The sequence below is a fragment of the Podarcis erhardii genome (assembly GCF_964252035.2).
Source record: "Podarcis erhardii genome assembly, chromosome: 10".
NCBI lineage: Eukaryota > Metazoa > Chordata > Lepidosauria > Squamata > Lacertidae > Podarcis > Podarcis erhardii.
The window spans coordinates 20,684,889-20,701,037 of record NC_138500.1 but is presented as its reverse complement, the minus strand read 5'-3'; the positions used below and the strand labels follow the sequence as shown (position 1 = coordinate 20,701,037).

The following is a 16,149-nucleotide window of genomic DNA, read 5'->3' as shown; positions in this document are numbered from 1 at the left end:
ACAAGGGGGCCCCCTGATTTATAGCAGAAAACAATTCTCAAAGTCGTAAAAAAAGGGAATTACAGGCTGAGAGCGAGGACACTGACCTTGCATGTTACAGAAGATAAAAAAAGGCTGAGAAAACATAAAATTAAGAATGGGTAAATAGAAAAATAATACCATGTGCCTCCCAGTAAAATGAGCCATATCTTCTTCCTAAGGTTAAAAGGCCAAGAGCAAATGGAAAAGAAAAGCAACTGGTCTGGCTGGAAGAAAGAGAGCATTTTTGGGAAAGTCTTTTCTAAAGCTGTTTCTTTCTTAAACTGAGATCCTTTTAAGATTTCTTTTCCTTTTAAAAGGCTACCTATGATAATGTATGAAATATATTAGCTTAAATGTAATTATGCAAAGGATTTAAGAAATGCTAGATTCTTATTTCATAGAGTCATATTGCAATAGGAGACCAGAAGGGCAAATGAGCCCAGCCTCCTGCCAGACAGGAGACGCCATCGGGCGCTCCTGATATATGGTTGTCAGGCCTTTTTGTTTAGAAACCTTCAAATGAAGGAGATCTTTCAATGTTGATGTGAACTCAAGATCCTTGACATCTGTTGAAGATAAAAATTTAAGATTAACCATTTGTTTTGGAAGGCAATAGGGCAAGGAGGGCAAGAGGTGAGCTGGTAATTAAGATTCCTTGTTGAGACACATGTAAGATATATTACTACTTATTTGTCATTTATAGATAGCTCTTTGTGTCCCATAAAAGGGCGAAAGGAAATGGGTGTATCTTTTGTGATTGGTTCTAGCAAACAGCCAATAGGAATTTCAACTAGGCTGATTGGACAGAGGCAGCCAAAGGAGGAGCAAGGGGGCTGGATTAAGGAAATATAAGTGCTGGCCAGAATGGCAGGAGGCCAGGCCAGAGCTTGGTAACCATGTACCACTGTGCCTCTCATTTATTTGTCTGACAAATAAATTACTATTTTAATTTCTCTATTGCTGCGTTGAATATTTCATTCCAGCTAAGCGTTAACCACAAGCAGGGTGCTACATTCTCGGTAGTGGCACCTGCCCTGTGGAACAACCTCCCACCGGACATCAAACAAATAAACAACTACACAACCTTCCAAAGACATCTGAAGGCAGTCCTATATTGGGAAATTTTTAATGTTTGAGGTTTTACTGTGTTTTTATTACATTGGAAGCCACCCAGAGTGCCTGGGGCAACCCAGTCAGATGGGTAGGGTATAAGTAAGTTGTTGTCATTGTTGACAGAAAGTGATAGAGAACAGGAGGGCTTCACTGTTTCCTCAGCAGTTCAGAAAACCAATTGTTCATAAAGAATGAAGTTCTCTCAGAACTAGTTACTAACATTTCATTATTTCTCTGTTAGTTTAAACTTTAGTTTATTGGAACAAGCCAGGTTCAGAAATCATACTTTGATATAGGTTTATTTCAATAAACCATAGTTCAGGCTAACCACAATTTTCCTTGTTGGGATGTAATAACAAATCAGTCACTTTAAATCTAGAAGCAAATGGTTCCCATTTCTTCTGCTTGCACACTCAAGACAACACAAGAGAATGTGACTTCAAAACTGGACAATGTTTCTTTGAACTCTGGTGAATGATCATGTGAATAGATTTAACAAAATATGAGTAGCCTGAAAATCAAAAGTGGTGCAGAAAATTTCTCTTAAACTATCAAATGTATCTTAGTCTACAGTTGCACTGTAATCTTAAATGAGATTCAAAGCAAAACATGGCTTCATTTCAGGAAGTCAGGATGATGGTTATAAAATATGAACCAAAAATTGTGAAAGATGCAAACAGTTCTAATAGGATGTCTGTGTGTGGGCTAACAGGATAAAGGAAGCTATTAAAGATAAGAAAGCTTCCTTTAAAAAGAGAAAGTCTTGCCCAAATTAAGTGATAGGAAGAGGAAAACCTCTGGCGTAAAGCTTGCGTAACTAGGTACCCAACTAAACCGGTTTACCTTGGGTTCCATAATTGCCAAAGAGACAAGGATCCTGCAGACTCTAGAAGCATCTCCAACTAAGAGAATCAACTTCACTTACCATGTTGCTGCTCAAAATAAGTTGTATAAGAACAATAATGCATTTTGGGAGTAAAAGATCCTGTTACACAAAATTGGGGTACATGTAGATAAATGTGCCTTGAAATAGTTGTACAGATAAAACATGAACCAGGCAAATACAAAGAGCAAGAGTGAGCCTCCAGTTTAGCTCTGAGACCCCTCCGAACAGGTAGCAGGAAGTTCTTGATAACATCATTCCTCCACAACAAAGCTTTACACTTGCAAATCACTCAGGAAGACCCGTCAAAAGTGAATAATGTATTTGAATAAGGGCCAATCTTTGTCAACTAGCTCTGACCCCAAGGTGTTCACCAATTCAACAGAAGGCTCCAGCAAGCCTGGGAAAGCAATTAGCATGCTTTATTCAAATTTCTGAGTGACAGACTTGTAAATATGTTGCAGAAACATAATGGAGCATTTCCATGTACAACCCATTTCCATGTATTACATTTTGGGTGTTCTTTGGGTAAGGGGCTGGACTATTTCTAAAGTCTTTAGAAGTTGTTCCCTATTTTTGTTCTGGGGTCCCTCACTTCCCTTGCATGGTGGGGGCAGGAAGGACTCTTTGCAAATAGACCCCTAAAGAAAAAGTCAGCCTTGTTTTCTACTACCTGGCCTTGCTTCTGTTTTCCTATTTCTCTGACCTACAAGATGATCCTTTGAGGGAGGGAAGGCTGTTTGAGGTCGTATGTTGACTATGCCTAAAGAGTGCTTACTAATGGTACCTGATAATCATGGGGGAAAGTGGCAAGTGGGGTGCCACAGGGTTTTGTCCTGGGCCCATTATTGTTCAACATCTTTATAAGTGACTTGCATAAAGGAATTGAGGAGATGCTCATCAAACATGCACACGACACTGTTGTGGGAAAACTCCACACTGCCAAGTTCATTTTTAGATGCAACTGTTACAAATAGACTGAGACCAATCCATAAAGGAAGAGCACCCAGGAGGTTAATATTTATTACTGCTGCAGCAGGATCCCCAGTCCACCAAAAAATGGTGGGACTCGAGAGATAACTTATGGCGCAGCACACTGTGATTAGTTACATTCTGCAGTATCGTGCCTGCAGTTTTCATTCATTCTTTCTTATCAGCTGTTGCATTACCAATGTACCATTTCAGCAGATACCACTATGCCTACGTGACAAGCTCCACTCTGCTATGGTTATCAACTTACACAATTGTCAGTCTACCTAAAATATCAGGCATACTTGGAACATTCCATATGTCAGGCCTAGGAAAGGTAGCTAATGTCATAGAAGGCAGAAACGGGATTCAAGATGACCTTAACAGATTGCAGCACTGGGCCCAAGCTAACAATAAGAGTTTAAATAGGGGCAAATGTGAGGTTCTGAACTTAGGCAGGGAGAAACAGCTACACAAATATAAGATGGGGAACACCTTGCTTACTAGTAGTACAGGTGAAAAGGATCTAGGGGTCTTAGTGGACCACAAGCTTATCATGAGTCAATGGTGTAATGCAGCAGCAAAAAAAGCTAATGCTATTTTAGGCTGCATCAACAGAAGCATCGTGTCCAGATCAAGGGAACTCAATGATTCTATGATATCAAAAAGACTTTGAAAAGGTACATAAAATAGCTGCCAAAATGGAGGTAGGGGTTGGAGCACCCTCCCTGTCAGGGCAAGCATTTAGAGCTTTTCACTTTTTTAAAAATGAGTTTTGAAAAGAAACTTATAGACTGCCTAATTTTCCAAGGAAACTGAAGGTGACAGACAAAACAAATGATAGAGCAATATAAAACAAACAACAAACTCCAAGCTGAACCTAAGCCTAAGCACAAATTCAAGTTGATTAACCAAAAAACGTAACAATTCCAAAGGAGTCATCAAAATAAAAACCAAAATAAACTGGTGGGGGGGTCAGCTGAAGGCCCATTTAAAAAGTTGTTTCTTTACTAGTCATATAAAACAGAATAGTGATGGGACCTACAACTCATCTGGCAAGACATTCCTTACCAGGGGGAGCATCACTACAGAAAAAAACCCTCCACTCTGATGTCACCAGCCTTTCCTCATGAGGTTGAGAAACCTGGAGTGGGGCCATAGATGACTCTCAGAGCACGCAGGGAGCAACACACAGAAGAACCTGTCTTTAAGGTACCCATGCCTTAAACAAGTAAAGCTTTAAAAGTTAACACTAGTGCTTTGAATTGAGACTGGAAACAAATCAACTATCACTGTGGAATATGCAGACAGAAGCAGATTTAGGGCAACTCAACAAGTCCGTCCCCCGCCTAGCCTTCCCGTCTCTTTTCTAAAACCTAGTAAGCATTTGCTTCCAGAAGGAGGCGTGGGGGCTCTGGCAGGGTGCTAGAGCCCTCACACCTCCTTCCCAAAGTCCTCGCCGACCTGGCTTTGGGAAGGGAGCACAAGGGCTGGGGTGGGACACCATATTACCAAGGTCTGGGCCTGATGCAGAACCAGGTTGATGGAATCAAATTGCCTAGTACTCGTTATCATTCTGATTCCAGCATTTCCTACTCACTGCAATTTCCAAACAGTTTTTCAAGGGTGGCCTCACATACAAAGCATTATAATAGACCAATCTGAAGTCCCTAGGGCTCACTAGGGAATGACCATGGCAAGATCTGACTTTCTCAGGCAATGGTCGTGTTTGACCAACCAGCCAAACCTGGGAAAAGGCACCCCTTGCCACCTGCACATCTGGCAAGAGCGGTGGATCAAGGAGCATCCCCAAACTACACACCTAATCATAGGGAATCCAACTCCCTTCCAATCAGGCTGTATAAGACATATTGTCTACTCACTAGCAGTCCTTCTGTTTTGCCAGGTTTAAGTTTCAACTTGTTCTGCCCCTCCAGTCCATCACAGCTATCAAGCAGCAGTTCAGCCTTTTAACTGTCTCCCTAAGATCAAATGTCTAGCTTTGATGAAGGGCCTGTGGTCCTTTCTCAGAGCCAAGGTACCAGAGAATCATCACCATGGTGTTGGAGAGGAGGAAAAGGAATGTGGGCAGTGGCGTCCACGCTGTGATCTTCAGATGAACGGCTGTATATAAATCTATCTATCTATCCATCTAATAATGAAAGGGATTTAACCACAATTGCCGCTACCAAAAGTTCATCATGGTTCCCACTTATCAAAATGCAGCACATCCAAGCTAGATATCTGACAAAGCTTCCACTTGCTGCACTAAGAATCGCTTTTACAGAATTACGATTCCAATTGATGCACTCAGCGGTGGTGGATGGTCGGTATGGCAAAGTACAGTACAAGGAGAGACTTTGTCTGTGTGGGCAACCTTGTGTAGAGGACCTGTTGTTGTTTAGTCATTTAGTCATGTCCGACTCTTTGTGACCCCATGGACCAGAGCACGCCAGGCACTCCTGTCTTCCACTGCCTCCCGCAGTTTGGTCAAACTCATGCTGGTAGCTTCGAGAACACTGTCCAACCATCTCGTCCTCTGCCGTCCCCTTCTCTTTGTGCCCTCAATCTTTCCCAGCATCAGGGTCTTTTCCAGGGAGTCTTCTCTTCTCATGAGGTGGCCAAAGTATTGGAGCCTCGGCTTCAGGATCTGTACCACTATTTATTGCAATGCCCGCTATATATAGAACCAAGAGACCAATTTATAAAACCCCTGTTTACGAACAGAACACACTCGAACAGGGTGGAAAGGATGAAATGGCTGCTGAGTGATACTGATTACTTCGTAACTTATAAAGTAGCACTATATGTGTTGGCAGCTAAGAAGATCAGGAGAAAAGAACTAGATAAAATAGTGGTCAGTTGCAAAGGTGATTCGGACATTTAAGCTGGCACATTCTACCTGAGAGCCCCCTGCTATTCAATCATATGCAACAAATAATTTTTAGGAGACGCGACCGTGGTTTAACATATTTGCAGTGCCCGATGTTTTATGGTTTTTATGGTTTATGTTATTTAATAATGGGTCGAGACGAGGGTGCTGCTGTCCACAGCTAGGAGGAGCAAGGGAGCAACAGCCAGATTATGCTCCCACAGTCTGGTACTGGCCCTGTCATGCATATTTAACTTATGAAATTCTCTGCCCCAAGATATGGAGATTGAGATACAGAGCTCTACTTCAGGGATGGGAAAGCTGTGGCCCTCAAGATGATGTCCTCCAGCTCCCAACATCCCTGACATCTGGCCATGTTGGATGGAATTTGAAGTCAAACAACATCTGGAGGGCTATAGATTTCATATGCCTCAGCTAGGGATGAAAGAATTTGTCAATTTCATTTCTCTAAGTTTCTCATTTTTCTAGTCTTAAATATACTGCTGCACATTTCCACACAGGTTCCCCCGCTAATTTTCTTGGGGGGAAATCTGCCTTTTCGTGTAAATTTATCCTACTAAACACATGTTCGTATGCATTGTTGACTAATATACACATTTTTACAAGCAATTTCCCCATATATAAAGCGTTTTGGGATATTCTTCCCCTAATATATGCAAATTTTATGCAGATTTTCCCCAATACATTTATATTGGTTGGATAACTTCACTGTAGAATTTGGGTGTGTGCAAATGTAATTTTGGTTTGGGGAATGGTTTGAGAAGTGTGAATTAGTTTCTCATTAAAATGCAAAACAAAATCAAACATCTTCTCAATTTCTACTCTTTACAACAGATAAGGCTTCTATTAGAGATTTATAGCTCACTTACAGAACTGACAGAACGCCTTGCTCAAAAGCAAGTGACAGTTAAAAGTAGTCTATCTGTAGTGTATTCGTGCATTTCTATTACACTTCTACAAAATGTAACAAATACATGTATACAAAGAATAATTGTGAAACCCTGTAGTTAAAATATAATCATGATATATTTTTAAGAATTTGAAAAAAAGTCAGATAAAATATACTGTTTTAATCATTCCTCACTAAATCTACTGACAGTCTAGCCAGCAGGTCAACAGGTTAGTGAAGTAACAGACAGAGAAGATTTTTTTAAAAAATGATTTTTTCATTGCCTTATACAGTACACAGCAAAAAACATTTAGCACTAGGAGTGCACATGCTCATATTAAAAATGTGGCATATAATTTCCATACTTCAGTAGGAAAAGATCTTGTAAGCATCTTGATTTTGATATCATTCGACATGGCAACAGTCTGAAGTGAAACATAATCTGCTGGGCACATTCAATTTAAAATATCAATGGGCACTGGATCAAGAGTTTAAAGGCACAACCAAAAGGCATTCCTGGAATATATTACATACTGCATAACAGTACAGAGATTCCATTAATCTTGATGTTATTATTAGCTGGTCATATTAGGAGAGGCAGTTATGTTGTAAATAATATTATGCAACAGCTAATAAACCCAGGATCCACTGGATCCCAAGCTGCTTAAGAAGAAGAAGAAGAAGAAGAAGAAGAAGAAGAAGAAGAAGAAGAAGAAATTTATATCCCGCCCATCTGTCTGAGTTTCCCCAGCCACTCTGGGCGGCTCCCAATCAAGTGTTAAAAACAATACAGCATTTAAAAACAATACAGCATCAGACCCAGATCCTCCCCAACCTTCCAAAATGCTCATTGTGAGCAGTACAGCTGTGGATGCAGAAGTGGCCCTGTCGCTCCTCAAAGCCCCATCAGCATGGGGAATAGTTGTGATTGGGAAGCAGTTAAGCTGAATTCTGTGGTGCACATTAAATTCATGCAGGGCTATCAGTAAGCTCCACAAGCCACACTAGTTCCCCACAAATGCACCCCAAAATCCTCTGCAAAATGCAGGCAGACATACTCCTGGGTGAAAAGGCTCGCATGAAATTTCAATACAATTGGCTTGCACAACGAGCTTGGCACATGCACTCTGCAATCCGGGATGCAAAAGAAAAGGGGGCAGCCATTCACCAAGTCAACTTGTGTGAATCAGCCATCATTACTGATTGATACGCCTGCCTTCTCAAATGTCCAGCACAATGCAGTGTGCTCACATGGAATGGAAAAAGTAGGTTACACACAAAAAAATCTCATCAAACCGTTCTGGGGGCAGCAGGAACCTAAATATATCAAGGGTTTGTGCTAAGAATTCCTAAAAGATGCCAACAAGTGTTGTAAACAACAGATGATTGAGGTTACAGTACAACAACATGCCAAAGATTGCTGTAGTATGGCTGAAACTGGTGCCTCCTTGTGGAGAGCTGATTGACACAGCTTGCAACTATACCCACAGTACTCGGATTGAAGCTATATCCATGTGGGTTCATTTTTAAGAGGCAACCACATTACTGATAAACTAGGCTAAGGTTGGAACCTGTAAAGACCAACTTCGAGAAGAATGCATTTTTAAATTTATTTTAGCTATGGTCTACTCTATCTGTTAGTGTGCTCACAATTGCTAGTAGCAAATTATGATATATAATTATGATATATTTATGCATGTATTCTGCTTCAATACTTTCCAGCTGTTTTATTTAGCGAGCTTTGGCAGAAGGTACACATGGCTTGCTTGTCAGTAAAAGAAATGGTTTTAATAAGGTGATCCTGTTGTATAAAACTCAAGATGAAAATTTGGGAGAGAAAGTAATAAACAAAGCACAGCAGTGAATTTGTGTCATCACAACTATTAAATCATATTGCTCAGCATGAAATGTATGCCTTCAGTCTTGTCTGTAGTGCTTGGAAACATAACCAGACCAGAGGAAAAAGCACAAAGCAGTGGCACCAAGAGGTAAAAGTATGTTTTGCTGGGTTGATAACAAGTTAAAACCAAGAAAGGCCCTTAGCAAACTCCCCCCCCCCACCATTTTGAATTAGCTTTCACAAGGACTTGTACCACAGCTGGAATGAATATATATGCACATGTAATGCTTATTGGTTTTATTCAATGAGCATCTCAAATATGGCAGATCTAAAATAATAATGAGACAAACACAGGATAAGACTTGATATGTGAAAAGTGCAGAGAAAAATTAAGTTATTATTATACTAGGTGCTATAACAGGGCTGGGGAGCCTGTACCCTCCAGATGTTGTTAAATTCCATCTTGAATCAGCCCTGGTCAACACAGCCAGTGGTCACTGTAGTCCAGTCATCTGCAGGGCAACAGTTTTCCCCATCCCTGTTCTATAAGAAGCATCTGTTTTCTTTTCAGAGCAGCATAGAATGAATTGGTTGGATGTAGAATACAAAAGGGTTGCAATCTGCCTGATAATAATTTTCATCCATCTGCATTTGGTTGCTCCAATGTTCAAACAGAATTGCTTGCAATTCATTTCAAAATGATGTGCGGGAGAGATGGGATCATACCTAGGAAACATCAGACTACAAGAATCTGAAGAAGTGTGCATGCACACGAAAGCTCATACCAATGACAAACTTAGTTGGTCTCTAAGGTACTACTGGAAGGATTTTTCTTCTTCTTTTTTCTTTTTTTGCTACAAGAATCAAGTTACTATTTGTATATTAAACCATACTCTACAGAAAGCCAAAGCCTGGTAGTGTTCCCCACCCCCTTCATTTGGCCATTATTGTTTTCAGAAGAATTACTGAATTTTTAAATATAGATATTTTTAAAAAATGGGATCTGTGGTTTATCACCACAATTATCCTTCATTTATTGACCAGAATCCAAGAGGATTTGAATACACAGCACCTGGAGGGAGTTTTAAACTTTTCTTTCTTGACTTACACACACATCCATGCCATGTCACAAACAACTGTGGAACATTTCCTTAATTTCCTCAGCAGCCGTTAGCTATTGTTATGACAAATGTCCATAGAGGGAACTGCAATAAAAGCTTCCTTTGATTTGTACAAGAAGGGATTAGATATGCTAATCCAAGTTTGTAGGTCAGAGAACCAATGGATCTTGAGCAATGGTTCAGCAACCTGCCTATGCCAACACACTCTAAAACACGTGTCATTTTTGTAAGAGTCATTGTACTCTCTTGAATAATCAGAAAAATATTAAAACAGCAATTATGTAGCATGGGACTATTGTTTCACAGTTGGACATGTGGAAGTTATTGTGCAGTTCTTTAGATTCTGGACACTGTAAGTTACACGGAGCAGTCCATGGAGCTGGTCCCTTATGAAAGGCCAACAAGCCAATTGGATAACTAAAAATGTACCACCACAATCTTGCAACATTCCGTAAATTTAGAACCAAACACATAGATCGTACTTCTGCAGAAGACATCATACTTCCGCTTGTTCCACTGGGAGAGTTTGCACTAAACCAACTGTTGGGAATCTCAGAACTCTAGGATTCTCTGCAGCCTGTTCCGCCTCCCAAGCCACACACCTCTACTGCCTCTGCTTCAAACCAAGTGTTTCTGCCTCCGATAACGTCTCTTTCTTGCATAAATGGAAGACAGATAAGTTTTGGGGTAGAAACTAGCCTACTGCACAAAAGTAAATTTGCATGCATTTCTCCTCCCACTTTTGTATCTGGCCCCATCAGATACTGGTACTTGTCCCCTGCAACATTGCCCAAAAGTGAGCGTGGACCTCAGGCTGAAAAAGGTTCCCCATTCCTGCATTGAACTATGATTTAGTGTAAGTGACAAGATCTCGCTGCTGTGAGCCTGAGCTTTGCGTGCTCCTATGTGATGCCTCTTTTCTGATGCTCCACCAACCCAGCTGTGCCCAAAGCCTGCTGCTCCTTTTGACCATGGCACTAATCCTTGTTTAAGGGTTGAGGAACGTGACCCTCCATATGGTGCAAGTCCTATGTCAATTCCAGCTGGCTTCTAATCATAGATTCTTAGTAGGCCTGTATATTTTTCCCACTGGCCATTGACTTTATACTCCCCCCGGGCTTTTCTCTTCCTCTAGTATGCCCTCTCCCCTTTTCAATAGGCTCGGATCTCTCCCCTCCCTCAGTCTTTTTTCTCCCAGTTCCTTTGACCCTACCTCCTTCCTGGAGCTGTCCTCTCTGACCTTGCCTGGCTCTTTCCAAAGCTTCTGCAGTCTCTCCCTTTTCGGTGCAACTCTGTCTCCTTCGTGATGTGTCTTTTGCTCTATCCTGTCCGGACAGCCTCTCTTCCCCTGTTCCCTCTCTCGATTCTGGCCTTTTCAACTGGCTGCTTCTTGGTGAATCTGTCTCCCCGTTCACACCAGTCTGCTGTTCCTCATCTCTTCGCCCGTCTTCAGGTTGGTCTCTGAGTCCTTGGCCTCCACATCTGACATCAGCAGCAGGTGCCAAAACATATAGCTGCTCCAGATCAGCCCCACTACGGTATTTCAGGGAAGAAGTGACTGCGCTGAGCTGAAACAGTGGTCGACACTTGCCCATAAATTTAAAGTATAGGATTTAACCCTTTCATATTTGCATAGATTATTGATAAACAATGGAGATGCATTCAAAACAACATTTTAGGAATAGTCATTTAAATAATCTCAGGAACTAAACCTGAGCTAAATACAATACCAGTCTGAATCTCTCCCCGCTCCCCTGAACTGGAACAGATTCCAATCTGAATTGATAACAGCTAGATCAGCTGCAATAAGAAATATGGGATGGAATTCACCTAACGCACCCCACCAGTGGCATTTTGGTGCAAGGCCTTCAGCTGTAAGCCACCCAGAGTTGCTGGGGAAACTCAGTTAGATGGGTGGGGTATAAATAATAAAATTAGTATTTTTATTATTAATGTGGCTTTACCCTCCCACCCCTCTGTTCTCCTACCCCTTGAAATAGGCTGGGGGAGGATTCAGAAGAACCCCAGAGCAACAAGCAGGGGAAGGAGACAGGCAATTATTCCACCTGGCAAGCTGGAATGCTTGTGCAGATGGAAGGTTAATAAGAGTGCAACACTGAATTCCATCCAGTATTCTACCAACTATTGTAGCACAGCAGTTGTGCTGTATGGTTTTTGAGCCCTAGATATGCATGGGATTCTCAGGGGGGCTAAGTTGGACCAGAGAGGAGAGGAGCACAGAATTCTGTATGTGCTGTGAATAAATAAAGCCCTTGATTCTAGATGGGAACTTCTCCTGCATGAGCTCTATTGGAAGAAATGCTATGTTTTTGTACAGGTTGCATTCATTCCAGTGGGGTTTGTGCAAGTTAACTATCAGGTGGATTGTGACATTAGGTGGGAACATAAAATTACTTCCATGCTTTGTTCTGTTGTATCCTCCTCACTTATATGTGCTTTTTATTTCTTTCTTTGGAAGTGAAACTCATAAATAACTCATAAATAAGTAGGGCTCATAAATAAGTAGGGATGGGGATACTTTTTAAGAACATAAGGCTAAGAAACTGAAGACCTGTCCTGATGGAAAAAAGGTTATTCTCTGACTAGCAGAAGTCCTAGTAGCCTCTGGTTTTGAAAACATCAGCACAAACTGTCAAACTCTCATGTGGCTAGAAAGGTTCTAAAATGGAGCTGCTTTCCACATACAAAAAATGTCACAGATGAAACAGATCTTTAAAGCATATAATTGCACCCCAAATTACCATCACTGGGTGTAAGGATGGGGAGAAGAAGAAACCTACTCACTAAAGCCATCTTGTTTTGGAACACTTTCCAAATTTATTGTTAAATGAAAGGAAGGAACAATAGGTATTCACCTTCTTTCCCAATGATGCTTTTAGAACATTTGGAGCACACATAAGTATTACTAAGTCAGTCCCAGCAGATAAATATGAAATATTTGTTAAGTACAGCACTTCACAGTGTGCTAGGAATGATCAATGCTTATTTAGTGTCATCTTCTTTGGAGCATCTCTTCCAGTGACAACTGAACTCCAGCATAAACATCCATAGAAAAGGATATTAGCTTATATCAAGCTAGCTCTCAGATCTGGAGCACTTTCAAAAAAACATTTTATTTTTAAATGTCCTCTTAAGTATTTTTTTTTAGCTTTTAAAATATCACATGATTTAAATCTGATCCATCTAAAGCTGATTTTTCAACTGAAAGAAGAGATGTAATCAAGTTCAGTGAAAACACAGGGAGGCCGAAGAATGCAACAGACAATATTATACAATTCCCCAACGTACAAAACAACCAGGACTATGGTATTTTCTGATGAAGCTTCAAGAGTGCAATCTGGTACTCAACATCCTCTGGCTAAGCAGCTTTATGATTTGGCAAAACCCCACTATGCTAATAGAACACACAATGTGCCTCTGCTATGGAAAAGTATACCGATGGAACCCCCCCCCCCCAAGATACATATGTGGGTCTGTTAGCACTGGAGTTTCCTGTCTATTCCAAAACCCAAGCTTATGGAACTCCATCTTGCTTGGGCAGTTGCCCTCTCTTGGGCACGGGCCTCACAATGAATCAGGACATATGTCTTTCTGTGTGCCAAAGGTAAGTGTGCTGTAACCACCTGCCCTTATGCAGCAATGTGTACATTTGGCTCCACATCCTATGCTTCACTCCCCTGAAACCCATTGGTGGAAGGGAAAGGAAGCATGCTCCTGTGTGGTTCCTAGCTTAGGCAGAGCACTTCCTTGGCAAAATGCTCATGAGCTGAATGCTCGTTGCCCACTTGCCCACCTGCCTCCCTCTATGCTATCCTGGACCTTCCCACCAAAATGGTGTGTATAAGCTGTCTGTAAATGTATTTTGATTGGGGTATTGAGTTACTGCCCCAGGAAGCAAGTGAACCTTTGTTGGTGTGTCTATGCAATTGTACTGGCCATCACATTTTCACTAAATGATGCCCACCAGGAACAAGGGGGGTGGAAATCTGTGTGGTTTTGAATTACAGCATGCTTGTTCCAACTTTGCAGAATACCAAGCACAAAAACAGGAAAGCACCACTGGCAGGCAAAGGCAAAACAAAACAAAGAGGAAACCAAGGGCTTGCAATTAAGTTTAGTCCAAGCCTTACACTTTTTGTTCTATTTTGGCAGCAATTATTTATTACCAAGTTCATGAAATGCTATAGCAAATCCTGCTCTTGAGAAATAATTTATTTCAATATGTGTCACACCTACAACATATTTCATTTCAAGGATTTGGAGTCTGGTAGTTTTATTTCTTTCCTCCACTTGGGATGAGGATGGGGTGAAGTTAATGATTTGCTCTTTGTGTGGAATTAAACCAGTGAACTCCTGGGTGTGTTTCTGTCTGCTTTGAGGACCACAGCACAGAATTTCTCTGGCTGTATCTGTGGACACTACCTTATTCTCTGTGCTTCTTCCATGTTGGGGCCATGGCAACATGGCTTTGTTCCCTTCATGCATGGAAAACATATTGCCATTGTTGCTGGCTCACCTCTTCCTGGTCGACACTGGTCATGTTTCTAGGAGCACTGGGGATATGTCTGTTGTTTTTGTACCATTTGTGTATTTTGTGTGTTTTCCCCTCCCCTCCCAGAGTTAGCATGCTTAGGATATGGCAGCTGTTCCACTAATGCAGCAGCATATCCTCTTTCCTGGCATAGCAAGCATATAGGATTGCACTTTCAGTTACTTTGATGTGCCACTGCACCTCTAGCACTTGAAATAAAACAAAAATCTAATTTCATGCAGTACCAAACATTTTAAATGTTCTTTTAAAATGTGAAATGGTATTTCAAAACGTAGCACCAAGCAAGTCAGCACCTGCTGCCTAAGAATATATTACAAAAATATGCATCAGATAGATTCCGCCAACTGTATCTGATGCACCAGACCTAAAAGATGCAGCATTTTTATTTAAGAAACTGCACATAGTTTAAAAGGGACTTTCAATATTTTAAAAAGACCTTTCAGTAAAATTCATAAATGGAAGAAAGAAGAGTAACTAAACACTAATACTAGACCCTTTTCCTTTTCTTGTAGTTATATTAACTCTTCTTCCAGTTATATTTTTAAGTTTGAGACATTATTTGGTTAAAAATCATTGTAAAAAATAAAATTAAACTGAATTATGGACTATAGTTCTGCAGTACTATAGTTCTGCATGGTGTGAATTATGATATTCAATTTTAACTCATTCCCGTGACACATTGGTGGTTGGTTGTTGTTGAAAGGTCTAGAAATGCATTTTCTCAAAAAATGAAGGCTGAACTTACAAGGCAGTAAGCCTCACAGAACACGGTAGGATGTACTTCTAAGTACATATAATAGGATTGTGCATAGGTCAGCATACAGCACCTTTGGGGTCAAATGGCAGCTGGGATGGGAGAAGATTGAATTAGTATTTTTTTTGAAGCAGGGGGTAGGAGCTGACCTGAAAGACATAACATGTAGCACAGAGAACAGATGTGTTTTCTCTCAGTTTCCAGCAAACAGCCTGAGGCTGCATTGGTGAAGAGACAGAGCTTTGATTTTAGCACAGAAAACAAGTAATCTATTATGCCTTATGCTGAGACCAGTATAAGAAATACGGAACTAACTGAATGTAATTTTATTGTTTAAAGTTATTTTGAAATTAAGTCCTGTGTGTAAAGCTTTTGAACCATATTTTTAGACTGGAGAATTTTTATTTCAATACAAGAGTCAGTTTTTGTTCATCCAGCAGCTTCCACATGCACAGTATTAATAATCTCAATAAGATATGCTTCCTGAATTGAACTTCACATGTTTTAAACTCTCTGACTGACTGTTGGCTCCAACAGATACTAGAAGCACCTGTGACTGCACTCCTTTCAGTCTCATACTGCTCTGCACTCTATAAAATGAGAGAACTGTTGTTGCTTACAAGCACCTTTTCTGGCATGAAGGAACAAGGATGTCACTCCTGCTGCTTTCATTCACTTTTCTATCTGCTCTTGACTGCTCTTACGTGTAACTAGAAAAAGAGCAGGAAAAATCTGCCGGTATCGGAAGTTACCTTATATATTTCTAATTCAGAACATAAAGCGCTTAAGAAGGTATTTTCAGTGGGAGCTCTCACAAGAGTCCCCCAGAAACCTGTCTGAGCCTGAGCCTACATTTTAGAAGCAAACTTATTTTTGTTTGGTGATAACAAAAAGTCTGGGTGTGTCATCTTCATTTTTAGTTAAGCGTCTACTGGTTTTATTAGAAAATTTATATTTCTGTTTTTACAATGGGTTGTATTCAAGTAATTTTTTCCTTACAGTAGACCGATTGAAATTAATAGATCTAAGTTAGTCATGACCATTAATGTAAATGAGCCTACTCTAAGTAAGGCTCTTTTGGAGTTGCAGTTAA

General features: G+C 40.7%; 1 protein-coding gene across 18 annotated transcripts in view; it reads right to left on the bottom strand.

Annotated features, from left to right (window-relative positions):
* BICD1 (BICD cargo adaptor 1) overlaps window positions 1-16,149 on the bottom strand; it is a 141,661-nt gene that overhangs the window by 10,759 nt on the left and 114,753 nt on the right. For 3 of the 18 annotated variants that reach the window (XM_081878861.1, XM_081878866.1, XM_081878869.1), the window contains exon 9: window positions 10,943-11,297. The exons of 11 other annotated variants lie outside the window; for them this stretch is intronic. In XM_081878861.1, coding sequence (XP_081734987.1) covers window positions 10,943-11,297 — 355 coding nt within the window. Of the gene's footprint in view, window positions 1-9,281; window positions 9,335-10,942; window positions 11,298-16,149 lie in introns of those variants that run through there. 4 more of the 18 variants (XM_081878865.1, XM_081878853.1, XM_081878868.1 and 1 more) reach the window with 3 other exon arrangements.